At 39.6% G+C, this 27,412-nt stretch overlaps 1 protein-coding gene across 5 annotated transcripts in view; it reads right to left on the bottom strand.

Annotated features, from left to right (window-relative positions):
• The window catches only part of Myo6 (myosin VI), a 142,226-nt gene that overhangs the window by 44,983 nt on the left and 69,831 nt on the right, over positions 1 to 27,412 (bottom strand). For all 5 annotated transcript variants that reach the window (XM_029482049.2, XM_029482051.2, XM_021171399.3 and 2 more), the window contains 11 exons: positions 22,008 to 22,113; positions 19,241 to 19,296; positions 18,695 to 18,792; positions 17,874 to 18,038; positions 14,634 to 14,714; positions 11,389 to 11,569; positions 7,930 to 8,074; positions 5,585 to 5,742; positions 4,169 to 4,260; positions 2,322 to 2,394; positions 422 to 549 (listed from right to left, as the gene is read on the bottom strand). In XM_029482049.2, coding sequence (XP_029337909.1) covers positions 422 to 549; positions 2,322 to 2,394; positions 4,169 to 4,260; positions 5,585 to 5,742; positions 7,930 to 8,074; positions 11,389 to 11,569; positions 14,634 to 14,714; positions 17,874 to 18,038; positions 18,695 to 18,792; positions 19,241 to 19,296; positions 22,008 to 22,113 — 1,283 coding nt within the window. The remainder of the gene's footprint in view (positions 1 to 421; positions 550 to 2,321; positions 2,395 to 4,168; positions 4,261 to 5,584; positions 5,743 to 7,929; positions 8,075 to 11,388; positions 11,570 to 14,633; positions 14,715 to 17,873; positions 18,039 to 18,694; positions 18,793 to 19,240; positions 19,297 to 22,007; positions 22,114 to 27,412) is intronic.

Below are 27,412 nucleotides of genomic sequence, written 5' to 3'. Positions count from 1 at the left end.
CCACTTCCGCTGCCACCAGGACCAAGAGCCAACAGCAGCTGAGCAACCTGGGCTTCTGTAAAGGCATGCTCTCACCCTATTTCTATCGCTCACCTTGTCTCCTCTTCCTTTATGCTACCTAATCTTCCCACCAGTTGGGTGTCCACTTCCCTCTCTGGCTGCATGAGCTGCTGCACTCAACTAAAACTTTATCACCAAATATGTATGCATAGAGAAAGGCACATAAACACATACATACACATACTCTCACACACATAATGTTATAACCATCTAGAGACAATGTTTGCTGGCTATAATCTAATTGCTCTCGTCTTTGGATAACGATGACTCTAGCGGTTAACAACATCTGAAACCTAGTGCAGCTGCCAGCCTAGAGATTTCTCTTGCCTGTAGAAGCCCCATTTTAGAAAGGCAGACTCACGGTGAGCCGGAAGTGGTCTTTGTGCTTCTGGTGAACCACAGATGTGAAGTGCTGGTCACTTGGCTGGGGAAGACGATTTTCTTCATCCAGAATATCCAGGATTCCCACTAATTTCACTTCGATTAAATCTATTTTAAGATATCAAAACATTCATAGTGATGAAACAATACTTTAAGGAATATTTACTTTTTGGCTTCAAAAAGTATTTGGATTATAAGAGATAATCATGAGCATATGCAGTAGAAAGCCATCTAGAAATAGGAGAATTTTTCTTTCAAATATGGTATCTATTTAAAGGTAACATCATAGTTTTAATACAGGTTAGGGGGAAACAAAGAAAGTGACTCATCAGCCCCTGCATTCGTGGCCCCAGGAACATCACAAAAGGACATGACAGAGTGTAAGACCCAGAACACCAGGAAGCTGGCTGTGAAACTGTCTCTCCTATAAATGGATGTATAAAAAGACCAGAACAATGGCAACATCAATAGACATATCAATGTGGACGAGGGAAATTTCATGTGGTCCCACACCTAGATAAAGAACCATAGGCAACTAGTGAGTTTTGGAAGACAGAGGATTAGCCTCTCTTAGGCATAAGCCCCTTATGTTTTCCTCTGCAAAGTAGTCAGCCTTGAAACCATATACATACAAGTAATGAAATGGGCTCAGCAAGTTATATCAATTTGATACATACATACATACATACATACAGATATGGATATAGATTATATGAGCTAGAATAGAGTTCTAGAACACAGAACAAGAAGCCAAAGTTCCCACTGCATAAATCAGAATGTGACACTTCTCTGAACATTGGTGATGAATGACAATGAACATGCTGAACTAGCATAAGACAGAAATGGGAAAATGGATCAACAGAAGGGGTGAAGTTCCTGGCAGATTGACAACCCCACAGCCAAAGCACAGAGGTGAGAAGAGATGCAGTGGCTAAAAGGATGCTGAGCAGAGCAGGGTAGAACAGGGAAGACTTAGAAAGGCTACACTGACACAGGCTGCTACACTGACACAGGCTGCTACACTACACTGCAGTCAAAATCTAGACAATATGGTTATTGTGGCTGGATTATCAATTGAACTTTCAATTCCCAGACTTACCAACACTTAACTTTAGAGATGGGATGGGCAAGAAAAGAAAGAGAGAGGTGGGAGATGGAGAGATGGCTTGATAGCTAAAAGGACTGGGGTTCGATTCCCAGCACCCACACAGCAGCTTACAACTGTCTGTAATTCCAGTCCCAGATCAGATGCTTTCTTCTGACTTCTGTGGACACCAGGCATAAATGTGGTTCAGAGACACACATGCAGGTAAAACATCCATACAAATTAATTGATTGATTAATTAGTTAATTAGACAAAGAGTGAGCTGGAGGGCAATGGACGGCATTTCTTTTTATTGATAAACTCAAAGAAAAGCAGAGGCCCTGTTCTGCAGTTTCATGGTATTATCTAGCTTTAACATGAAACTTCTAAAGTCAACTTGCAGTCAGTGACAGATATTGCCATCCACAGAAGAGAACAGAACCAAGAGGCCCTGGCAAACCTCACCAAACTGTGCACTTTGTCCTAACAGACAACACAGCTATCTGCTTATTCCCTGAATCATGGTGCTTCCCCTTTACCTGGGTCACCAAATAGCCTTCAGAGTAGTAAAATATGTATCATAATAATCAGAGCTTTTAGAAAACCTTTCAACCTAGCTGAGAAGGATGCCTTGTGAGGACAAATAACTGGCAGGGCGTACTACAAAAGACCCCATCTCCAACGCCACAGTCCCAAGTCCAATAACTGTCTAAACCACTGAACACAGTGGTGTTCCCAGCAAATGCGTCCATCATCTCCCCCATATTTCCCAAAGGCAGAACACCAGTACCCATACCTATGCAGTCCTGATTGTCCACGTAATGGACTTCATTAACACCCAGGCCCTCTTTCTGATACAGTTCTTGTTCCTGTAAATCAAACATGATAGTCATCAACATGGAAATGCCATGCAATGTAAAATGCCACCAGACTTTGGTGTCATTTCAGTTACTGGTTAAACTATAAAGATTTTTACCAACAGGTATAGCCCTAAACGGTTTCCTGAAGATGAAACTAAGTTTAGACCCTTGCTGCCAACTATGGGTACAAAGAATCCATAGCAACATAATACATATAATTAGAAAGAATGATATATCAATAATATCTCCACAAAAACATATTCTCTATATGTAAATCAGTATCTTCTTAAAATAATTTTGAAACCATTTTTTATCATATGGGTAACCTATACATTGAACTTAAATGTGTTCTACCATTTCCCCTCACCATGGTTAAATATTTCTTCTCATGACCTATGCCAGGAAAGTTCCTGAACATTCTACAAGGCACAGTCAACTTGAACACAATCTGAAACTGGAAATTCATATACAGATTTAAAGGACTGTGATAAAAGCACACATAAGACAGTGCACCCTCCTGATGTGGCTCTTCTTTCTATGTGGAGTGTGACTCAGCTGGTGTGAAAAGGGCGGATTATAGCACGTTACAGGCAAAGCATGCATGTGGCACAGCAAAGGAAGGACTAACAGCACAGCTGGACAGAACAGAGACACTGTCTTACAGGAGAACACTTGCTTTACTCATTTGTTTATGCTACAACTGATTACCTGCAGCCTATTCAAAAAATCAACAAATGCAATGATATTCCAGAAACCTTACAAAGACAAAAATAAAAACAAAATATAGAGGAGGGGGGCGGGGAATAGATGAGATGGAAATAAAGAAAAAAACCTACAGCTCAAAAGCTCAGGAATGGCAACCCTGATGATGAAAGAGAGGAAGTACAGGGTGTGGACCTACAGCCAGGAAAGAAGAGTCAAGCCTAGGGAAGCCGTGGGATGCCCGCAGACCTGCCTTCTTCATCTGAACAAGGATAGGCTGCGCTGGAAAAACTTTCCAGTTCCTCTACTAGAGCATCTTCAGTCAGCAAAACCTACCGCAGACAGCACAGAGGAAGGAAACAAAGGTACTCATGGGAAATACTGGAGGTTTTAGGGGAGAAAATAATGAGCCTTGGAACAAGTCAATTATCCAAAGCTATCTTTGCTTTGACTGAACTCTAAAGAATCATTAAATACCTTTTCCTAGTCTATCTTGGTATGCTGAGTGTCAGGCATGCCCACAGTTACACACTGAGAGCAGAGGAAGGAAGTTCCTTCCTGAAGAGGAAATGGTGGCCAATGACAGGTCACTCAAAAGCAGCTTGTAGCATACAAGATGGCACAGTAGGCACAGTGCTAGCCCCGGGTACTCCTGGGCAGTGGCTGCTCAAAATCTCCTGACTGGCGCCTTTGCTCATGCACATAGGGAGGGGAGGCAACAAAATGTGGCAGACAGAGCAAGCAGAAACAGACACTGAGAAGGACAAGAGAGGTTAAGGCCAAGGATGAGAGTGGGAAGCTGTTTAACAGTGGCAGAAATAGAAACAACCAAATCAGCACAGAAGCTGAGCAGACTAATGAAAGTCACCGGTGAGCAATCACAGGCCTCCCTCCTGCAAAGCAGCCTATTACCTCTTACAGGAGCCACAAACTCCAGCTAAACTGCTGAACTGGGAGCACTTGCTGGACCACCTGGCCACCTCATGTCAGGCTCCCTCAGTCAGGGTAATTGCAACGTGAGTTTCTTCCTTGAAATGTAAACAGCTTAATGTGAACCTTAAATTTAAATATCATTACTCACCTCCTTCAGGATCCTTTCATTAAAAAACTGTTGGAGTTTCTCATTGCAATAGTTGATACAAAATTGCTCGAAGCTGTTGTGCTCAAAGTACTCTGCAAACAGAAAGCCAGAGTAGAGCTGTCACCATCGACAATTGTCTGGGCTTACAAAACACATAAATTGTTTGTTCTATGTCCCCAAAATGTTCTAAACTCAAAACTTATACTGTCAGGCACTAAAATTAGGTATCAGAAATACCTTGTCCAAACACGCAAATGTTCTATGGTTTGAAAATCAAAAAATTATTAGTAAGTTCTTTTTTTTCTTAAATATATATTTATTTATCATGTGTGAGTACACTGTAGCTTTCTTCAGATGCACCAGAAGAGAGCATCAGATCTTATTATGGGTGGTTGTGAACCACCATGTGGTTGCTGGGATTTGAAGTCAGAACCTTAGGAAGAGCAGTCAGTGCTCTTACACTCTGAGCCATCTCTCAAACCCCGTAAGCTCTTTCTAACATAAGTTTCTAAAACACTGGTACTAACGCAACCTAGAGTACAAACATTATTTAAAATTTATGTACTGTAGGAGATTTTCTTCCTGTTTAATCTGTTACCAAGAATTCTATGATAGTGCTTCATTCTAAAGTTAAGGGTTGAATTATGTCTAAGACCCATGAGGTTCTACAATTTCACACTCTGAATATGTGTATCATGCTAACAAGTGTCTAAAGATGATGAAATCTCATCAATGATGGGAGTTTATGTGTTCCAAAACTATATTCCAACTTTATTATTTTTAGCAGCCGTGTTTACGGGGTTTCTCTCTCCTTCAGCTGTACAGAGTATGGAGACTTCTGCAATAGTTTAGATGAAAATGTTTTAATTTTAGTACTTTCTCTGACTGCTGCATAATTCAATGCAGACATGAACTTATAAAGAAGTTATGTCAAGTGAATCACGAGAAGAAAAGGTTTCTGATGCTTCACGTTGATTTTCAACTTGATTCAACTGAGAAGTAAATACCAAGAACACTGTTAAAGCACACCTCTGGTGTTGTGAGGGTCTTTCTAGAGATTGCTACCAAATAGAAAGTCCTACCCTGAATGTGAGAAGTACCATCTCAGAGGCTGGGGGTCCAGAGGCAACAAGAGGGGGATCAAAAAGCTACCATAAATAGTCATATCCTCTCCCGCCCCCCGCCCTCTCCCCTCTTGCCCTTCAGGATGTGAGCAGCTCTGCTCCACCATGATAAGGCTGAAAACTCTGAAACCTCAAGGCAGGGTAAACACTGCCTTCTTTTGCTTCTCTCTAGTATTTGGTCATAGCAATGAGAAAGGTTACCACAACAGCTTTAGAGAAAACATTGTTGTATTTGTTTGTTTGTTTGTTTTTTAAAAATCAAAAACAAATTAACAAAAGAAACAATGCTTACCGAAACCAGCAATATCCAGGACTCCAATAAAATAAGAAGATGTTTCAAAAGGAAAGCACTGATTTACCCTGTTCACCACGTGGTCAAAGAGATGGCTATAGACAGTCTTTGCCAGAGCATCACGAGCATTGTTTGCCTGCTCCACTTTCAGGGGGACCCTAGGAAAACAAGAGTCCAAGGAAAGGTCCTTAAAGGGACAGACTGAAAATATTATTGCGTACATAAAGTCAAAGTGTATCTGAACATATTGCCTATACTGAATAATTAGTTACCAAGTTTCAGGTGAGTAGGCAGAGAAAATTAAGGAGAAAATTACAAGAGACATACTGTAACAATGAACTAAAATTAGATTAAAATATACTACTGTACAAAAAAATCTTTTTTTTTTTTTGCCTTTCCAACTCTTGTATGTAGTGACTATATGGGATGATGGTATTCGATATTGCAGACACAAATGCAAGCTGTTTTCCTCCATAAAAATTAGAGTCTAATAAAAAAGAGCATATCATAGAGGGGGGCTTTCCAAATGCCAGGCCAGATCTTAAGTACTGAGCGTAATGGGAAAATACAGAAAGTGTCCATTGTTGAGTGACTTTTAAATTATTCAAGCATGGACTGGGCAATGGTAGAGCGCTTTTAATCCCAACACTTGGGAAGCAGAAGTGGGTAGATTTCTGTGAGTTTGGGGCCAACAGAGTGAGTTCTAGGATATCCAGACCTACACAGAAACCCTGTTGAAAAGTCAACAGAAAACTATTCAAGCATGCTTGATATGGTACAACATACATACAATTCCAGCACTCAGAAAGCTGAGGCAGGAGGACTGTGAGCCTAAGGCTAGCTTCAGCTACATAGCCAAACCCTGCCTCAAAAATAAATAATACATAAATAAATAAAATAAAGACTTTCTCAAATAAACTCTATATGAGAATTCCCTATAAGTTTGTGTGTATACAATACAGAAAACATGAAAGAGCTATTATAAGGCAGTATAGAAATGGGGGTGCTCTTTGTTCAGCATGAGTGGTACTGAAGAAAAATAATTAATTGGCTAGTTCATTAACTTAAAATACTGTATCACTAGGAAAAAATGTGTGGCAATTTTCTTGTTTGTGAGACAAGGTCTTTCTGTGTATCTTGGGCAGGCCTCGTCACCTTTCTGCCTCAACCTGCCAAACGCCAGGATTACAGGCTTGTGCCACCACACCTGGCTTTGTTACAGTTGCCAAATACTTTTCTGAGTAGGTCACTTGTGTTTGTTGCTACCATATTTCAAATAGGATGGGACTTAGAAAGGGATGGAGAATAGACTTTTTCCTTTAAAGTAAAGACTTTGCATTGCAGTACTTGTGAATGGTGACCCTAAGAACCAATTTCATGCTACTGTATCTAAAACCAAAATTCGTAAAATATATGCTATTAAGCCGATACGATGCAATCTGGCACAATCTGAAGCTCTTGGTTACTGATTTTAAAAGGCTTAGGCGTTTGGGAAATGGCTCACATGGTGAAGTGCCTGTCACAGAAACATGAGGACATACATTGGGATTATGCCCATGTGAAAGCAAGTGTAGAGACTCCATCTGGAACCTAACTGTGAGGAGGGAATCTCTAGGACTCCCTGGGCAGTCAGGCCAGCAAAGTGGATGAGCTCTGGGCGGCTCCGTGAGAAACCCTGTCTCGGAAGATGAGGGGGAGAATGGTTGGGGAGGATACTCACACCAGCCTCCAACCTCCACACACACAAGTACACAGGCACCCGAGTGCATACACACATCACACTGCCCCACTGACATGTACAAACATCATGATCACACACGTGCCCACACAAAAGACAAGTGAATAAATACTTCCAAGGGGACAAGAAATAAAAAGATGTGGCTATGGCCTTATTTTCTATCACTTGTGATTTTCTCTAAATGAAAAAAAAAATAGCAACAAGAAGTTCCCTAGTAAGAGTTTTAGTGCACACCATTTATATGGAAAAGAACTTTTGAAGGAAAGGACTCTGTCGCCTAAACAGTCAGACACTTAAGCCACTTACATTTTTATAGCTGTGCAAAAGCATATCTCGCCTGTTTAATAAATTCCAAACTTGTGTCATGGAGAATATGTCCAAGAAATAACTCCAAGCTGTGTGAATCCCCATTTATTTATGTGATCAACTACAGCTGTTGGAAGCCCAGAATCCTGAACTCTCCGGCACAGCTTGAGCATTCAAATGGCAAGAAAGAATGAATGATGCATAAACCCTGACCTTAAATCTCAGGGTTTTCAGAATCTAAATGTTTTTCCGTGACAGCCCACAAGGCAGAACTTGTGCGGAGCAATGAGGTAGAGCTTACTTTATAACGGTTCCTTTGGTGCCCCCTGCTGTGGTGAGCATGACTCGAGTGGTTAAACTGACTCGAAGATCATCTTGGTCCAAACCCAGCAGCTCAGCACAGTATTCCAGGGATGGGGCAGATTTGTTCTTCAGATTGCAGCCACCTAAGGAGGATGTTGCCGTGTGAAGTTAATAAGCACTAGGTAAATGACGTCTTCTAGGGTTGTTTCTTAGCATTTACTTATGTAACATGATGGGATAGATGACGCTTGCTTTTAACTTTCAAACCCAGCTCACTTTTTTCCCTGTCCTTGTTGGACACCCCTACAACAAGTTCAACAGGGAACCCTAACCTGGGACAGAGCCACAGGGAAAGAGACCCTTCCCAACAGCAGATTCACATTCCACAGTTTCCATTACCTACTGCCAACTAGATGCAGAACTATTGTGGAAAATTCCAGAAATAAATAATTCTTAAGTTTTCACTTCTGAGCTCTGTGACAGAACTGCCTGCCACTCCCGCCAGGACTATAATCACTTTGTCTGACAAATCTACATTAAAATTATACACAAGTGGGAAAAACAGGAACCCATCTGTTTACTTAAATATTTCTTCATTTTCTTTTTTTTTTACTGTACTGCAGCATTTCTTACAAGAATAATGCAGATCAATATTTAAAAAAAGTTTTTAATCTTGAAAAGGCAAAAACTGTAAGATAATATCTATATTACATTAATGTCACTCACTCCTTAAAGATGTTCTCTAAGCATATTTATTACTGTTATGTTGTTTATTGTGATATTGTTACTGTTATGGCATGCGAGGTTGTTGCATGGGATTTTTAAAACATAGGTAGTCTTAACAGGTACTCTCTACACTTCCACTAAATAAAACAAGTTTTATGACATCGGGGAGCCTTACAAACATGCATCAGAAAAGGAGTTTTTCTGCACAAGTCACCCAAGGAAGTTATAGGAAGCTATAGGAAGTTATAGGAAGAAGAAAAAAAAACAAGCACCTCATTTTTAGTTAGCAAGACATGTTTCATATCCATGGAAGGACACAGAAAAGAATGAAGATTAATATAGAAAGTTTAGCTATTAAAACAACAATAATAATAACAATAATAAAACTATCTAATGTTTATCTCACCTCAGTCTCCCTGTATGCCTTCTATTTCTCACACAATAGAAAGGATTTTTTTTTAAGAGAGAAAGTAAGTACATGCCATGCCCCTATTGATCACTCGCACCCGTCAGCTGGTCACATGACCCTATTGATCTCTCGGCACCTTTCAGCTGATCACATGCTATTTCTGGTGCTCTATACAGCTTCATGTCCTTCCTCAGGGCAGTAATGAGAGACAGGAAACTCTCATACCACTTCCAACCACTTGCCATTTCTAACATTCCTATGTACATCACTATTCTATACTTATAATTATTTTTTGCATTACTTAGCCTCTCCCACAAGCTCCCTTCCTGTAGTGATGCTAAAGTACAAATGAAATGCATGTCTCGATATATTTACAAAGGAAATTTTTCAAATCCTCTTTTTAGAAGTCTCTGATTATTAAGGCATATTCCAGGTACCTAATTTTGTTTCAATGCATTTTCACGTCAAAGAAAATGAAGAGCGGTCTGTGTTTCATTTGATTTATTTACTTACTATCTGCCAAACACCAGTGTTCAGAACACTTTGTAAATACTTAACTCATTAACTTCTCTTCACAACTCAAGTTGAAGACTATTATCTCTCCATAGTGAGATAACTAAGACACAGGAGGGACAAGGTCATACAAAGAGATAGCACATGATGAAGCAATTTGACTGATGGCCATGTGATCATCCAGTACGCTATGTTATATCTAACATTATTGATGGGATCATTGGACAGTAGACCTGAAAGTCACTGAAGACTGTCTATCTTAGTCTGTTCACTCATGGATGACAAGGCTCAGTGGCCTGAAGGTAATGAGAGACAGTTATGACAATTGTCTGAGCTAGTCAGGCATGAGTAGAATCAGGGCCTCCTGTCTATCACTTTATTGGTAGCTAAGCTCAGCACTATTATGCAGTTCCATGTCTGCAAAAATGGAGGCATCTCCAACCTCATCATTCTCTATGTTTCAATTAGGACTATGAAGGATCTTAATGCATAGAAGACATTTTTCTCCCAGTGCTTGGGATCAAACTTATGGCCTCAAAATGCTAAGCAGAGCTGGGTCCCATGGAACATATCTGTAATCCCAGCGCCTGGGAGACTAGAAGCTCACTTTGAGGCCAGTCTAGGCTACATGAGACCTGTCTCCAACCAGGGAAGATGGCTGAGTGATTAAGAGCATGTTCTGTTCTTTCAGAGAACACAGGTTCAGTTTCCAGCACCCACAAGGTAGCTCACAACTGCCTGTAATTCCTGTTCCACAGAATCTTACGCCCTTATGGTTTCTATGGCACCAGGAAGACATGGAGTCTGCATATACTCATACAAATAAAAATGAAAAACAGAAACCTTCAAATTTTAAAAAGGAAAGATGGGAGCAGAGAGAGAGATGGAGAGAGGAGGAGAAGTTCTCCACACTGTGACAATCTCAAGCCCAACCCATTGTTTCTTAAGTGGCCTTCCCCTCTTTCTCTGGAAGTCCCTTCCCTATACATATGCCACTACTAGGAATTGTACTTCTTAAAGGCACTCATGTATTATTTCACTTTGCAAATGAACGCACCTGTGGGATCTGAGTCAAACCCATAGTATTGGCCGCTGTATTAAGTGGTGCTGCAGACTCTTAACTCGCACTTTCTAGGAAAATGTATTAACGCAAAACTGGAAAATGTTATATTCTAAAGGGGCAGGTAGTAAATATATTTGGTTTGATGGGACATGGTCTCAACTGACCACACCTTTGCCACTGTAGCATACACACTGGCATAAACAATACACAGACAATAGGTGTACCATATTCCTCTAATACTGTATTATAAAAGCAGGTAATGAACGAGGCTTGTCAATTTCATACTCAGTTATCAAATCTGCAATTTTGAAAAAAGTCTTATAGCTTATACAGAAATGGAACCATTAAGAGTGAAAAGGCACTATCTTGATAGCACTTAAATACTTTTGAACATCATTAAGAAAGAAACATTTTTATCTCTCACTAAAGAAGGATGTACTGCTTATATTAAATCACCCCAATTAACTGATTCAAGTTTAGATCTATGAAACAGAAAAAGTTAAAAGTGTATATTAATGGATAAGAGAATTACTCTATTAACTAGTAAATTTTTTTAAAATATGAACTTCATAGTAGCTAGTAATTTGTTCATGACCATGTAGCATTCATTGTCAAAGTTACCATATATCAGAAGACATCACAGAAATTTGTTGTAATTTCGACAAACATATAAACAAGTCACTGAATACTCATACAGCTAGCAGAGGACAAACATTATCCTTTAATGAAAATATTAAAGAAATAACCTGAAGTGCTTCCGGCTTCCTCAAAATCAATATTTCCAAGGTGCAGGACACCAGCTACAACTCGAAACAGATCAAGTTTTTCTTCATCATCCAAACCAATTTTTTTCATGGCTGTGCACATCCTGATAAAATCTCCATGGTCATCTAATAGAGGATCCTTCAAGGAACCTGCCTTAACATACTATAAAACAAGAAGTGTCAACTTACTGGTCTTTATGTCGTTCAAATAAACTAAAAACTACAACAGCAGGTCTATTAATGCAATGTATGACATGCAAAAATAAAATTGTCAACAGAAATTTGAACACGTTTAAAAACAGAATGGTATAGAAAGTGTTTGCAAGAGTGCTCTGTGTTATTTCTTAAAACTTCAAGTGAGTCTATAATCCTTTCAATAAAAACTTCAACTAAGACAATGGAGTAAGATGTTCTGTAGTTAAATCATGATGCTACCTCTAATGTACTGTAAGTCTAAGATGTTAAGAAAGAATAAATTAGTGAAAAGGGAAGGAATGGCTGAGATGAAGTGACAGCCTCTGATCAAGAAGCAATCAGGTAGGAATGGGTGTTCATCTGATTTTGTCATTAAGGTAAGAAATGTTCCACAATAACCCAGGTAGGTTACAAATATATGTATTTTTTTCTCAATTAAAAATAAATATGCAAAACACAGGACAAGTGAAAAGAATTGTAATAGGGAATTTAATGTTCCAATAGGCATGGAACTAGGTTAATGGCTGACAAATTACATCCGTGTTAACAAACAATCCAGATTAGGTTACTGTGCCTTCATGGCCTGACAAATAGTCCTGTAACGTCTCTATGTTGTATGTATGAGGTGAGGTGAATTATTACACAATAGGCTAACTCCAGGAATCCATGCAAGGGCTTTCTGGAAAAAAAAAAGAAAACATGAACAGAAATTCTGTTTCTCTACTAGAAGAATTTGCATCTTAGGTATGCATATGTTAGGATCTAGCAAACTCAGACGGAGGGGGAAGAAAGTTAGGCCTGCAAAGCTAAGAGAAGAAACAGAAAGAGAAGTTACTAGACACAGAAAAACCCACCTAGAAATTTTCCAGAACTTGAGCACTAAAGCTAAAGTTAAAATAAAAACCTCAACATCAGAATTATCGAGCATCAGAGATGTCTGCCGCTTCCGGGCAATGTTTTCTTCTCCCAGCATGCAACTGTGGCCTGCTAGTCACAAGATGCTTTAAATGTCTGATTATGTGCCAGGTTTCCGGAAAATGTCTAGAAAATGAAATTCTATTCTGTTCTTTAAAAGAGAAGAAGGCAACAACCACATGCAAAGTTGAAAGAAACACTGTCATGCAGGATTTTTAGTCTCGCAGCTGAGCGTCGGCAGCATTTTAATTTCTGTTTTCTAACAAGTCCTCATGAACTATTTGCTTCACAGCAGACTGAAAATACTGCATTCTCCTAAAATTTGCACACAGCAGAAAGACACCCAAACAGAATGAAGCAAAGGGCTTAATTAGTCAAAATGATCACCTCGTCCTCCTGACAAAGAAGAGATAAAAGTAATTTAAATATATTAATCCACGGTTCACCTGTACATATCACACGCATGCACATTCTCTCTGTGACATAAGACTTCTGATAAAGCATTTCACTCTAAAATATGGAAGGAAGGTACTTTCCTGGCCGGCGCCGCACACGCTCATGTGCACGCTGCTCTTTGGAGACTTAAGTATGTTTTCCTGTCTCCCCACAGCCTTTTCTTTGCTTTTACATTTTTTGTGTGTGTTTTCCCTACAGGACTGCTGCAGTTATTTTGTATGGCTTTTGATTATCTTAGTGGAAAGACTACAACTTATATATTTTGATGGTATCTTATAAGAACATAGTCTTTCAAGATGTAGTAAATATTATAATAAATGTTGATGTTGCTTCCAAAAGTCTCAGCTGTGGCTGTAACATAAAATTTATGCATAACTCAGATATCTATGTCTCATGTGCTCATGAATGAAATGAGAATTTCATTTTTTTTCTATTCATTTATATTAACGTATTTTACATATAATTTATCTTACGTAATCTGACTAAAATCAAAACATCTGATTGGCAAGTGCAGAACCATTAAGAACTGCTAACAGCAAAAGTTATTCAACTGACATAAATATCTTTTTAAAAAATAAGTCAAGATTAACTAGTACCAATAACTAATCATGATTTAGTTTTATTAACTGAAATGTGTTGTTTAGATACAATAAAATACTAGAATTCTGTAGGTTAAAATTTATAAAAGTTTAAAATTCTTAAACATTTAATACGTTTTAAATAATAATTACATGATTCTTAGATTATTTAGTAAGACAACCATATGTGAAACCTCATAATATATTTCAGATATATTGTTGATACAGCAAAATTATATGTAAACAGTCTTTCACGAGAATGCTTAAGGTATTTACAGTCTATGTCAAATCTTACTTCAGTAGACAATAAATTAAAAGGCACACTTTATGCTTTCTCCTTGGATGGTCCTCAAAGGCCCCTGTGTGGAGGACTTGGTTCTCTGCGCAGCAATATCCAGAGGAATGGCTTTCGGGAAGTGGCTGGGTCAGGCCCACTCTGATCTTACCAATAGATTAATCACTGATGGGCTATTAGGAGGTATGGAAACTTGGTTGACCGAACTAGCCATCTAGTTCGGTCTTTATCTTGTGGTCTTTATCTTGTCTCTGACACACATCCTCTCCCCTTCCTTTCTTCTGTCTCACCTCTCACTCACTTCCGGCCACCATGGCAAGCAGCTTCCCCTAGCCATGTGCTCTCTACTGTGGATTCCTCCTCACCACAGCCCAGAAACAGAAACGACTAACCATGAACTGAAATAGAAAACTGGGCAAAAACAAATCTCCCATACTTCCGGGTGATTTGCTCGTGTGTTTTGTCAGAGCTGCGGAAAGCTTATTAATACTTAACTACAAATAGTAATATCTGAGTATGCTCCTGAATTATGATGACTCATAAGCAAGTCCATAGCATAGGAATCCAAAAGGGAAGATGAAGAATCAGTGAGTTTGGGCCCAAGAAGAACCAGAGCCCCGCTGCTCTACATACAACAGAGGTCTAGAGTGTCACACTACAAGAGAAATGGGGGTTATAGTGTAGTTTTAAGACATATACCTGGAAGCAACAAGTTCCAAAACAAAGACAAATCCTTCAGCAATATTTTTTACAGTAAAGATTTTCATTCAAAATATAATCTACTGTACCTCAGGACTTTTTCGGTTCTGTAAAATCTGTTTGTCCGTTTCTTTGTTAGCGAAGAATCTAGTGCAGCCCCGGTTTAAATACTGAGACAAAGAATTAAAGGTACAATTACCATAGGATGCAAGGGGAAAGATCACAACGACAAAGTGAGCTCAAGTTCAGCCTGGGCTGCATAAAGATGCTCTGCCTTAAGCAAACAAACAAGGAAACAAAAACCAGAGAGCCGAGGGTGAAAACCGTGACCCAGGATCAGCCTGGCACACACAAGGCCCTGGGGTTAATCCCAAGAACTGAAAACCGTTAAAGGTTTCGGAAAGATGCTATTTCCTCCGACTTTGCTGTGGTAAAAAGGCTGTACCTGTTCTGGCCATCCATTGTCACGCTGTATGTTTTCGTCATACTCCACAATTTTTTGCCTGACTATACCAAATGCTTCCACAAAATGTGTACAAATATTTTTAAATTGATAATGTCGAGCATTTTCAGCTTTTTATTTTGCAAGATACCAGTGGTTGCTGCAAATATGCTAGAGCAGTAAATCTCTAAATTATAAATCAGTTTGGATAAAGTAATGCCAAAATAAAGTTCAGCCACTGTAAAAGCATGCATGCTACTCCAGCTCTGCTTTGTGTTAACAACCAATCAGTAAATTAGAAGGACAAAGTAACAAACAAACTACCTAATGAAATTATCAGAATGCTTTCTGGCCATTTATAGTGAATTATTTGGGGAACATGATAGAAATGTGGCTGTATGTTACATAAAAGGAATATCAATTATGGCATATGTAGACCCCCAGCTTACTCCTGCCACCGCTGGGACCGCCCTGGAGGAAATGAAATCTGTCCTGGTGGTCCACACCATAAAGACCGTGATGATCTGATAAAGTGCATGGGATTATTTCAATCTTCCTGTACCTGTTGAGGCCTGTTTTGTGGCCAATTATATGATCAAATTTGGAAAAGGTATCGTGAGATGCTGAGAAGAAGGTATATTCTTTTGCTTTAGGATGAAATATTCTATAAATATGTTAGATCCATTTGGTTCAGAACTTCTGTTAGTTTCACTGTGTCTCTGTTTAGTTTCTGTTTCCATTATCTGTCCATTGATAAGAGTGGGATGTTGAAGTCTCCCACTATTATTGTATGAGGTGTGATGTGTGCTTTGAACTTTAGTTTCTTTTATGAATGTGGGTGCCCTTGCATTTGGAGCATAGATGTTCAGAATTGAGAGTTCATGTTGATTGATTTTTTTCCTTTGACCAGTATAAAGTGTTCTTCCTTATCTTTTTATAAGTTTTGGTTGAAAGTTGATTTTATTTGATATTAGAATGGCTACTTCAGCTGGTTTCTTGGGGCCATTTGCTTGGAGAATTGTTTTCCAACCTTTCACTCTCAGGTAGCGTCTGCCTTTGTTACTGAGGTGCATTTCCTGTATGCAGCAAAATGCTGGGTCCTGTTTTTATATCTAGTCCATTAGTCTATCTTTTTGGGGGAATTGAGTCTGTTGATTTTAAGAGATATTAAGGAAAAGTGATTATTACGTACTATTATTTTTATTGTTAGAGGTAGAATTATGTTTGTGTGGCTATCTTCTTTTAGGTTTGTTGAAAGATTATTTTCTAACTTTTTCTAGGGTGTAGTTTCCTTCCTTGTGTTGATGTTTTCTATCTATTATTCTTTGTAGGGCGGGATTTGTGGAAAGGCGTTGTGTAAATTTGGTTATGTCATGGAATATCTTGGTTTCTCTGTCTATGGTAATTGAGAATTTTGCTGGGTATAATAGTGTGGGCTGGCATTTATGTTCTCTTAGTGTCTGTATGGGATCCCCCCAGGATCTTCTAGCTTTCATGGTCTCTGGTGAGAAGTCTGGTGTAATGCTGATAGGTCTGCCTTTATATGTTACTTGACCTTTTTCCCTTACTGCTTTTAATATTCTTTCTTTGTTTAGTGCATTTGGTGTTTTGATTATTATGTGACGGGAAGAATTTCTTTTCTGGTCTAGTCTATTTAGAGTTCTGTAGGCTTCTTGTATGTTCATGGGCATCTCTTTCTTTAGGTTAAGGAAGTTTTCTTCTATAATTTTGTTGAAGATATTTACTGGCCTTTTAAGTTAAAAATCTTCATTCTCATCTATACCTATAGGTTTAGTCTTCTCATTGTGTCCTGGATTTCCTGGATGCTTTGAGTTAGGATCTATTCTGTTGGTGATGCTTATATCTATGACTCCTGATCTCTTTCCTAGGTTTCCTAACTCCAGGGTTATCTTCCTTTGTGATTTCTTTGTTGTTTCTATTTTCATTTTTAGATCTTGGATGGTTTTGTTCATTTCCTTTGCCTATTTGATTGTGTTTTCCTATAATTCTTTAAGGGATTTTTGTGTTTCCTCTTTAAGGCTTCTAGCTGCTTCCCTGTGTTCTCCTGCATTTCTCTAAGGGAGTTATTTATGTCCTTCTTAAAGTCCTCTATCACCAACATGAGAAGTGATTTTAAATCTGAATCTTGCTTTTCCAGTAAGATGGTATATCCAGGACTTACTATGGTTGGGAGAATTGGGTTCTGATGATGCCAAGTAACCTTGGTTTCTGTTGCTTATGTTCTTACATTTGCCTTCCACCATCTGATTATCTCTAGTGCTACTTGCCCTGGCTATATCTGACTGGAGCCTGTCCTTCCTGTGATACTGGTTGTGTCAGAACTCCTCAAAGTTCAGCTGTCTCTGTGATCCTGTGATTCTGTGATCCTATGAGCCTGAGATCCTGGGTATTTCAGAGGTCCTGGGAGTCAAGCTGCCTCTGGAACCCTGAGATCCTGGTGTGACAAAGCTCTTGGGATCCTGGGATCCTGAGGACCTGGGTGTGTTAGAGTGCCTGGGAGTAGAGCTTCCTCTGGGTGTTGTGGGACTGGCTATGGAGTTTGCACCCAAGGTCTGCTCAGGGCACCGGCTCAGACAGGAAGGAACCCATGCCACTGGTCAGACAGAGTTCCTAGGTCCCACTGGTCCCAGTTACTTCTGGTGTTGGGGTAGATGTTGTGTCCTCCTGCAGAGGTTCTCTCTTTATCATTCCCATTATTTGCAATTCATAGTTAATCTTGAGATGAAACTCTGCAAGTCCAGAAAGCCCACTGTGCTTGATTTAACATAAGTTATGTACAAAAACAAGTAGGACTCCAAAACCAGTAAGTTTTAGGACTAAGAATGATTTGCAAACCTGGTATAAAATTTATTTTCCTCCAACCTACCCGAAAATTATCTGGGGAACTCAAGTGAAGCTTCTCCCTAATGTCTTCTGAAGCCCCAGCACACAGCCTGTAAAAAATGTGGTAATTCCGCTCCTCTTTGCCTTGAACACAGATCCTAGACTTCTCTAGAAGGTAATGGGAAACAAATCCTCCAACAACCGAACTCTAAAAGACAAAACAGAAAATACATTTTATATCCGTGGGACTGAAATATAACTTAATGCTAAACTAATCTTTTCTAATAAATATTCGCTTGTCAAAGAAGTTAAAATATTTATCTAAATACTAGACAAAGACACCTACAATGTAAGCTTTGGGTATTTCTCCTTCATCTTAAACACTGTTATCCAATCTCCACCCTGAGCCTCTCCAGAACCAGAACTGACTTAGCAGTACACACCGTGTCTACAGCAGCCCACAGACTACTGCTAAAGAGCTCTCAGCTCACCACCATGAAAATCTGCTGTTAAGACACGAAGTGCCCTCATGTGATCATTACAGACTACATAGATCAACAGATAACGTATAGCTATATATCATGCTGTGTCTGGTGGTCACGTACATTATGGAATGTTATCAAGACAACAAAAGAATCAAGTATGAGTAAAAAAATAACTATAAATCTATGATTGGTAATGCATCCATATCCAATATTTTAATTTTAAGCTGAAGAGAAGTTCCGGATACTCACTGGAAATACATACAAACATACAATAATAGTTACAACAATAATAATAATCTTAGAAAGAACTGCACAAATTCTAATTCTAATAAGACCACAAACACTTCCCAAATACATCATAAAAGCAGCTTCCATTTACCTTTTCATTGAAATGAATTTCTACAAATTTTCCAAATCGACTGCTATTATTGTTGCGAACAGTCTTTGCATTTCCAAATGCTTCTAAAAGTGGATTAGCTAATGAAAAAAAAATGAAAATACTTCATCAAAAAAAGTCACAAGAAAGGCATGAAGAAAAATTATAAAGCAATATACATATTACATCTCTGCAAGGAGGAACATTTGGAAAAACACTAGAATAAACGCTTTTAGAAATATTAATACAGAAAAATTCTCAAGTAATATCAAATTCCTCAAGAATTAAATGTTTAGACACTGTAATGGTTTTACTTTTGATTGACAAGTGGACAGGATCTAGGGTCATATAGGGGACAAGCCTCGGGGCAGAGAAAGACATTAGGTTCATAGATCACCATGAAGGAAGTATCTGAGCAAAAGGTTTAGGGGAGACAGGTAGGTCTCTCACATTGCTAAGAGGAAAGCATTATAATGTAGACCACAAACAAGATCCTTCTAAAGTCAACTTCAAATATATCCAACAATAATAAATAAAAATTAACAATACCTTCAACAATTCTATCATCAATATCTTGACCTGTTCCATAAGATTCTGTCAGGTATCTATTTAAAATACAAGACAAAAAAAAATCCTTGAATAACAATAACATTGAATACAATAAGTTTATGTTTATTATTTAATACATTTCAAACTAATCAAACATGGATCATCAATGTAACTGGTAATGTTCTTAAAGTTTTATTTTTTTATTTATGTTTCTGTATGTGCATGTCATGGAATTACATTTGCAAGCTGTTTTCTTATTTTAACAGATTCTTTAAGTAGATTTATGTAAGTATCTCTTAATAACCAACTTAATAACTATATACATTTACATAACAAATAGATAACTTTCATAAAGGACTCTACCATGAAAAACCTAAGAACTGAGCTGGGCAATGTGGCACACGCCTTTAATCCCAACACTCAGAAGGCAAAAGCAGGCAGACCTCTGTGAGTTCAAGGCCAGCCTGGTCTTGGAGTGAGCTCCAGGGCAGCCAGAGTGTTATACAGAGAAACCATGACTTGAAAAACAAACAAAAATCCAAAAACCTAGGAAGTACAATAGATTAAGAACAATTCTGAGAATAGTTCAGAATGTGCTGGTCTTAGCATATCTTCACCACTAGATTAAACTGGGTATGTTCAATGGTTCACACTGATCATCAACACAATGGGTCCCAGAATCATCTAGAAGACAGGTCCATGGCCATGTCTGTGAGGGACTGGTATAGAATAGGTTAATTGAAGTGGGAAGACCCGCCCTGACTGTGAGTAACCAGACTCCTTCACTGGAGTCCTGGACCACATAGAGAAGAGCTAAGGCCAAACACAAACACTTCCCTGCTCTCCTCTGCTTCCTGACTGTGGATGCAGTATGCCCAGCCTTGGCCAACAAGCCTTCTCCACCACTGTGAAATTTTACCCTTGCACCCTTTCTCTCTTAATTACTTCTTGTCTGACATTTTGTCACAGCAATGCCACTATTTACAGTATTTAGATTAACAGGATGAAACTACAGTCCTATAATGGTAAGGCTCCTTGGCTTTTATTTTTTATTAGATATTTTCTTTATTTACATTTCAAATGCTATCCCAAAAGTTCCCTATACCCACCCCCTCCCTGCTCCCCTACCCAGCCACTCCCACTTCTTGCCCCTGGCATTCCCCTGTACTGGGGCATACAAAGTTTGCAAGACCAAGGGGCCTTTCTTCCCAATGATGGATGGCTGACTAGGCCATCTTCTGCTACATATGCAGCTAGAGCCATGAGCTCTGGGAGTACTGGTTAGTTCATATTGTTGTTCCACCTATAGGGCTGCAGACTTCAGTTCCTTGGGTACTTTCTCTAGCTCCTCCACTGGGGGCCCTGTGTTCCATCCAATAGATGACTGTGAGCATCCACTTCTGTATTTGCCAGGCACTGGCATAGCCTCACAAGAGACAGCTATATCAGGGTCCTTTCAGCAAAATCTTGCTGGCATATGTAATAGTGTCTGGATTTGGTGGCTGATTATAAGATGGTTCCCCGGGTGGGGTAGTCTCTGGATGGTCACTTGATATGCCCTCACTGATAAGTGGATATTAGCCCAGAAACTTAGAATACCCAAGATACAATTTGCAAAAAAACAAGAAAATCAAGAAGGAAGACCAATGTGTGGATACTTCATTCCTCCTTAGAATAGGGAACAAAATACCCATGGAAGGAGTTACAGAGACAAAGTTTGGAACTAAGACGAAAGGATGCTCCTTGGCTTTTTAAAGGTCATGATTGCACACCAAGTGTTGAGAGTTTAATTTGACGGTAGAAAAGGGGATCTTATGAGAGATGAGGAAGTCTAAATAAAGAGTAATTATGAGAATCTTTCATATCACCAACATTGAGAATAGAAAGCCCGTGTGAATTTGAAGCCAGCACTAACCTCCTGTGGAACCCTCTGAGAAACAAGCCATCAGAGCCAGCTTTCTACAGTGTAGAGATCAGCTATCACATGAGCTGTTGGTTTCTTCCAAATGATACCATGAGGTATGCAATGATATTAATGATATTTAATGATATTAAAAGTCAATTTACTTAAATACTCTGTCATCACACTCTCAAAACTGCACTATACTCATAATACCCAAGAGGCAGGAAAAACCCTAGTGCCTATCAACTCATGTAACTCATGAACATATACAGCAAATGTAATAAATCCATGCAATAAAATATATTCAGCCCTAAATTTCAGGAAGGAAACTCTAATGCAAACTAGAACATACATGTGCGAGTATGTTTTTTAAGAGGCAGGGTTTTACTCAGTTCTCTCCATTCCAATTCCCTTGAGACTAAAGTGATCTTCCTGCCTCAGTCTTCCAAGAATCTGTGTGTGTGTGTATGTGTGTGTGTGTGTGTGTGTGTAGGCTGCACACGCACATAGCCACATTCACTCTAACCAGCTCAAATATGAATGAACACTTATTGAGCTTAAATGAAATAAGGAAGTCATGGAAATATTAATACAAAACAATGCCACTTAAACAAGGTACTTAGAGAAAATCACAGAAACCCAATGGAGAACCGTGGTTAACAGCATCTGGGGGAGTAACAGGGAGGTTGTTGGTCTTGTGATATGAAGAATATAGACTACACAATGGCATGAATGTGACAATGTGAATGTACTTACTACTGAACTTCAAAAATGGGTAAGTCAACAAACTCAGTGTTACGTATTTTTGAACTGTGAAAATAATGTCTGGTTGTTCAAAACATCTCAGACTAGCTAAACACTCACCTTAGAACAAACTTTGTATTTTCTGTCTTGCCAGCTCCTGATTCTCCAGATACGATGATAGACTGGCTCATCTTGAGCACCTTCATGTCTCGGAAAGCTTTATCAGCTGGGGACAAAGTAACACAGTAACAGAGTGAGCAAAGTTATTAACAAGAATTTACTGTAGGGGCCCTTACTTCTAAAGATGCCGTGAATGATAAAGTTATTCAAAGGGTTCCTGTAAGCGTTTACTTGCTGTGTTCCTAACAGAGAAGTACCAGGAAACTCAAACATCTCAAGACTGAGCTAGATTGTCTCCACGCTGAGCTTTGGCTCAGCTTGCCCAAATGCCAGAGCAGTTCTGCAGAGGGACAGGAAATGCTGAGTCTGCATAACTAATGAGGTCCCCAGGGAAAAGCAAGAGGGAATGAGCTTCCAATTAGAAATCTGGCAACTAAAGCCATTGTGAAAGAGAAAAACAACTCAAAATAAATCTACAGAATAATTATTTCCAGCTCCAACCACATACCTGTAAATTTTATGGTTTCATTGTATTAACAGCTGAGTAAGAAAATACTGACCCAGAAAGATAAACAGATAAATGTTAGCACTGAATCTTCAGCTGTGTATGTCTCCTTTGGAATGACCACAGAGATCGGGAAATTAGTAAGGGGCCACCGGGAAGTGGGGCTTTCAGGGAAGGGAATATAAGATGCCGTGACATAAAGGGAGGATTATGGAATAAGAAAGGTTAAATGGGGTCTGGAATGGGAGGGCTGGGGGTAAAAGAGGGAATGTGGGGAGAGATAATTCACACTAAAGACTTTCTAAAAACAGTCATGAAAACCTACTACTGCAGACACTTCCTAAGATATAAACAGACATGTATAAAAAGAACTTAAATGAAGTCACTGTCTAATGGGACAACAATGCCTCTACTAGATTCGACAGCTAACAAATAAAAGGCCCAGTATTGAAATATGTTACCTCTATTGAAGTTGTTAGCCAATGAGGTCCCGGAAACCCCAAATATTACCTGCTGGTTGTAAATGCTCTTGCTCACCCTCCAAAATCTGACAGTAAGACCCCTATAGCTACAGGCATCATATACTTGAGTCAAAAAACATGGAGAAATAAAGCTGGTACTGACCTGGAGGAAAGCCTCATCCCCACTGACTAGCATTCCTAATGCAGGGAGGGTGCTATGCATGCTACTAGAGGAGACTAGCAATCCAATCTTATCTAAATGTGAACCCTGCAAACTTCAATGACCATGTAATGTGCCTGGTAAGATATGGTCACTGGTGCAACAGTGGCATGGATGCCATAGGAGTAACCAACCACTTTCTGTTTGGATTTAAGGTCCTCTGCACAAGGTGAAAACCATGGATGGCACAGTCATCAGGAGCAAGAACCAGTGGCTATCCAAATCATAGGACATCCTATTAATAATATTATAGCTAATAAGCTATAATATTAAGCCAACTCTTAACTACTTCTCATTACACCCACAGATTACTGCATCTCTCAAATCTCATCAGAAAAGGTTCTTTTTTAAATACCTATTTATTTTTGTTTTATATGTATTGATGTTTTGTGTGAATATATACTAAGTATACTACATATGTACAGTGCCCACAGAGACCAGAAAAGAGCATCAAATCTCTCTAGAATCATAGTTTACAGGAGGCTGTGAGCTATCATAAGGGTACTTGGAACCAAACATGGGTCAGCAAAGCTCTTAACTACTGACTTATCTCTCCATCCCAAGACATCTTTTTTTTTTTTTTTTTTTTTTTTTTGGCATTTGATGGTGATTAGCACAGATTCCCGCAATTGGTCAAGGTTCAGAAAATAATTGATTGTGGAATGCTCAGTCCTATATAAGACTCAGTCCAACTATATCATAACTTCCTCCTCCCAAGGCTCAGGGATCACTACAGAAGAGGGGGCAGAAAGATTGTAACAGCAAAGGTGGTGGGTGATTATAAAGACAAGGTGGCTTTGATACAAGAGGATGGTTGCATATATAAACTCACAGAGGTTGTAGCAGCATGAGCAAGACCTGTACAAGCTCAGAGTGTTCAAAACCCAGCATGGAATTGGGGGTGGGAGGCGGGCATGAAGTTCCACTCCTAGCTGAGGTAGTTAGTGGCAGCCAGAAGAGACAGAGTTGGCTTTTGTGGCCCTTGTAGGTCTGACATGCTCCAGCAGATGACCCCATGCCTACCTATGAGTGTATAGGCAGCACTAACAGGACTCAGTGCAGTCTTACAAAGAAAAGAATGAAGACACAAAGAAGGGTGGGGATGGCATAGGGAGTTGATCTGGGAGGAGATGGCTGAGGGTAAGGAATCTGAGCAAAATACAATGTATAAAATTTCCCAGCATTAACACAAACACTTAAAAAGTAAATCATGTGGAATTCTGCTCTCTATATCATTAAATTTAAAAAATCATATAAACCTGTCAACATTTTTAAAACAGACAAAGTTAAACTGGTTTAAATCTCCCCAACTTAGCATTACTTATATAGAATTTTTCAGCAATTTTTTTACACTATAATAATTGAAGCTGTAATGTGTCATAAATAGTCAGGCAACACAAAATCAGCACAATTAATTCTGTTAATGTGACTAAACTTAAAACAAAGTTGAAATTCATTCCCCCCAGAGATCTTCACACTGCGCAAAATTAGCTACACTCAGAAAGATAAATATCACGTGTTTTCTCTCTTGTGACTTGAAAGCAGGAGGGAGACTAACTTATGAAGAGGGGGACCAGCAAGAGAGGAGAGAGGAACCACAGAGGACAAAGAAGAGACTATGAGAAAAATACATGACACAACTTCCTCTGAAAATATCATCATGAACTCATTTTTTCAAAACAAACATTTAAAAAAATAATTCCAAAGTAATTTGGCTCAAGAAGACAATTATTTTTCATCCCAAACATGTGCCACCCACACGAACAAAAATAGCTTTACAAATAGTTTTCCTCCTCAGAGCAAGCTCCAAGCAGGATTGCATGGGTTTTCCCATCAGTCCACAGTGATTGAAGCATCTGTCTGCACTGTGATGCTGCTGTGAGGGGAACCTTTGGGAAGGAGGACCCACTAAGAGGTCCTGGAGACATACTCTGAGAGGGTGGTTTCTCACCTGACACCTTGGGTTCTCACAAAAGAGGGTTGATATAAAAAGAACAAGCCTGGAATCTCTGACTGTATCCAGAAAACACTACATCCTTATAGTCAGCCTCCACCTCTACTGTGAGAGTCTTTCTGCCCCCTCTTCCACAATGATCTCTGGGCCTCTACTGCTGGCTGGAGGTTAACTATGTGTTCCTGTAGCTATCACTCTATGCCATGAAGGGATGCAACCAAGAGATGCTCCACACTGCAGTCTGTGCCTTGCTATGGTTTATGAACCTCCCAGACTGTGCGCTAATAACCTGCTTCTTCACGAAGAGGTGTTTCAGTGGTGACACAGGCTGACAAATAGCACCCTAAGCAGCTTCCCACTGTCCAATCTACAAAGGTCTCCTACACCTCCCTTCACATTGCCATTCTACAGACCCTGTAAGTGGTAAAGGCTGTTAACTTTTCTCCAGTGATGAACTTCATCATATTCCGATTCTAATGACAGTGCCCCGTGAAGGCTGATAAGTGAATATAGTGATTTGCATCAGAGCATCTGAGAACTATGAGTCAGATGGGTACTGCACTCCTTCCAGCTAGCATGCTGATTCTGCTTGTACACAATGATCAACTCTAGAAGTGAAGCCTAGTTACACCAAAATAAAAGCACAAGGGGAAAGTCTAAGGAGAAAGAGCAGCAAAGATGCCCAGCTGCCAGCCATGTCTAAGTACAAAGGCTTGGCCAACACATCCAACTTTGTAGGGATACATGTAGAATGAAAGGTCCAATTCTGATTGCTTCCTTCATCCCTCAGTGCCTCAGAACTGAGTTCTTCGGGATGACAGGCTAAAAAAGTCAAGAGAGACGCCACTGTCTTCCCACTTAGGTTCTTCAATGATATGAAGCATCTATTGCTTGAAAGACTGTAATTTTATAAAGCTATGGTGCAAGTTAATACAAAGAGAAAGCCTGCTATTCAAGTCTTGCTGGGTAGTGGTGATATACACCTTTAATGCCAGCACTCAGGAAGCAAAGGCAGGTGGATCTCTGAGTTTGAGGCCAGCCTGGTCTAACAGAGTGAGAGTTCCAAGACAGCCAAAGAGGAATACTTCCTTAGGGAAAAAAAGAAAAGCAAGCCAAAATAAAACAAACAAAACAGTTCCAGTCCTACACGTGTAACATATTTACAAGTGATATCTAAGGTAAGAGTGAGGTGGCCCTATCCCTGAGTTGTAAAAGAGACTGCCTTTGAGATGGGAGCGATCATAAGGACTGAAAATACCAGTAGAGCCAGACATGGTGACATTCTGTCAATCCCAATGTTCAGAACATAGAAGCAGGAAGAGAAGCAGGAGTTCAAAGCCATACTCAACTATCTATTGTACTCAAAAGTTGTCTGGTATATTAAGTCTTTGTCTCTGTCTCTATCTCTCTCTATCTCTGTTTCTCTCTCTCTCTCTCTCTCTCTCTCTCTCTCTCTCTCTCTCTCTCTCTCTCTTTCTCTCTCTCTCTCTCAAAAAGGTACTCTTAAGTTGTCCTTTCAATGGAGCAGGCACACCTCAGAGAGCACAGGAATTTGATAAATAAGGATGCATGACTGACCCCATGAGTTGGCTACAAAGTATTCAGGCCCTCCCTACGTAGGATACATGCTCCTAACAACACTAATACACCCAAGAGGCATACAGGCCTTGCAAAATATGTATTCAACACATGGTGTCTTTTATTAAATAAATAAACTAAGAGGACAGCATTTGCAACCTTGTACCTGAAGGACTGGCCAGGCATGTGGCTGACATTTGTGACCTGACCCGTGAAGGACTGCCCAGAGGTGTGCCAGGCATCTGAGAGCCTGAAGAATCTCTGCCATCAACACTAGAGAGTGTGCACTCAAACTCTGCCCCAGCCAGCTCTGTCCCCTTTACATGTGTCCTTTTCTCTAGTTAATATCCTCTGTCACTCTAGCAAGCCTTCTCTGTGCTCTTGTCTTTCCTTCCCCATCTCCTTCCTCCTCCTATCCCCTTCTCTTCTCTTATTTTAGATGATCTGTCCTTTCCCTCTTTTGTTTTCCTTCTGACTGGCTTTCCCACAGAGCACGGGCTAGCCTAGTGCATGGGTCTGCACACCTCAGCCCCCTGAGGACGGGAACCCTTAGGTTATTTGACTGGTATGCTCCCCTCCCTCTTTTCAGCCCCTGTAGCCAAGGCTGTCCTAACCTCCCTCACCTTGTCTATACTGTTCCGTCTCTTGTTTATTTTCCCCTCCTCTCGCTTCTCTATCAGCCTGGTA

This window comes from Mus caroli, unplaced genomic scaffold, assembly GCF_978045245.1.
Source record: "Mus caroli unplaced genomic scaffold, Mus_caroli_1 scaffold_11, whole genome shotgun sequence".
NCBI classification, from domain to species: Eukaryota; Metazoa; Chordata; class Mammalia; order Rodentia; family Muridae; genus Mus; species Mus caroli.
The sequence above is the reverse complement of the archived record's forward strand: the minus strand, read 5'-3'. Positions and strand labels throughout refer to the sequence as shown.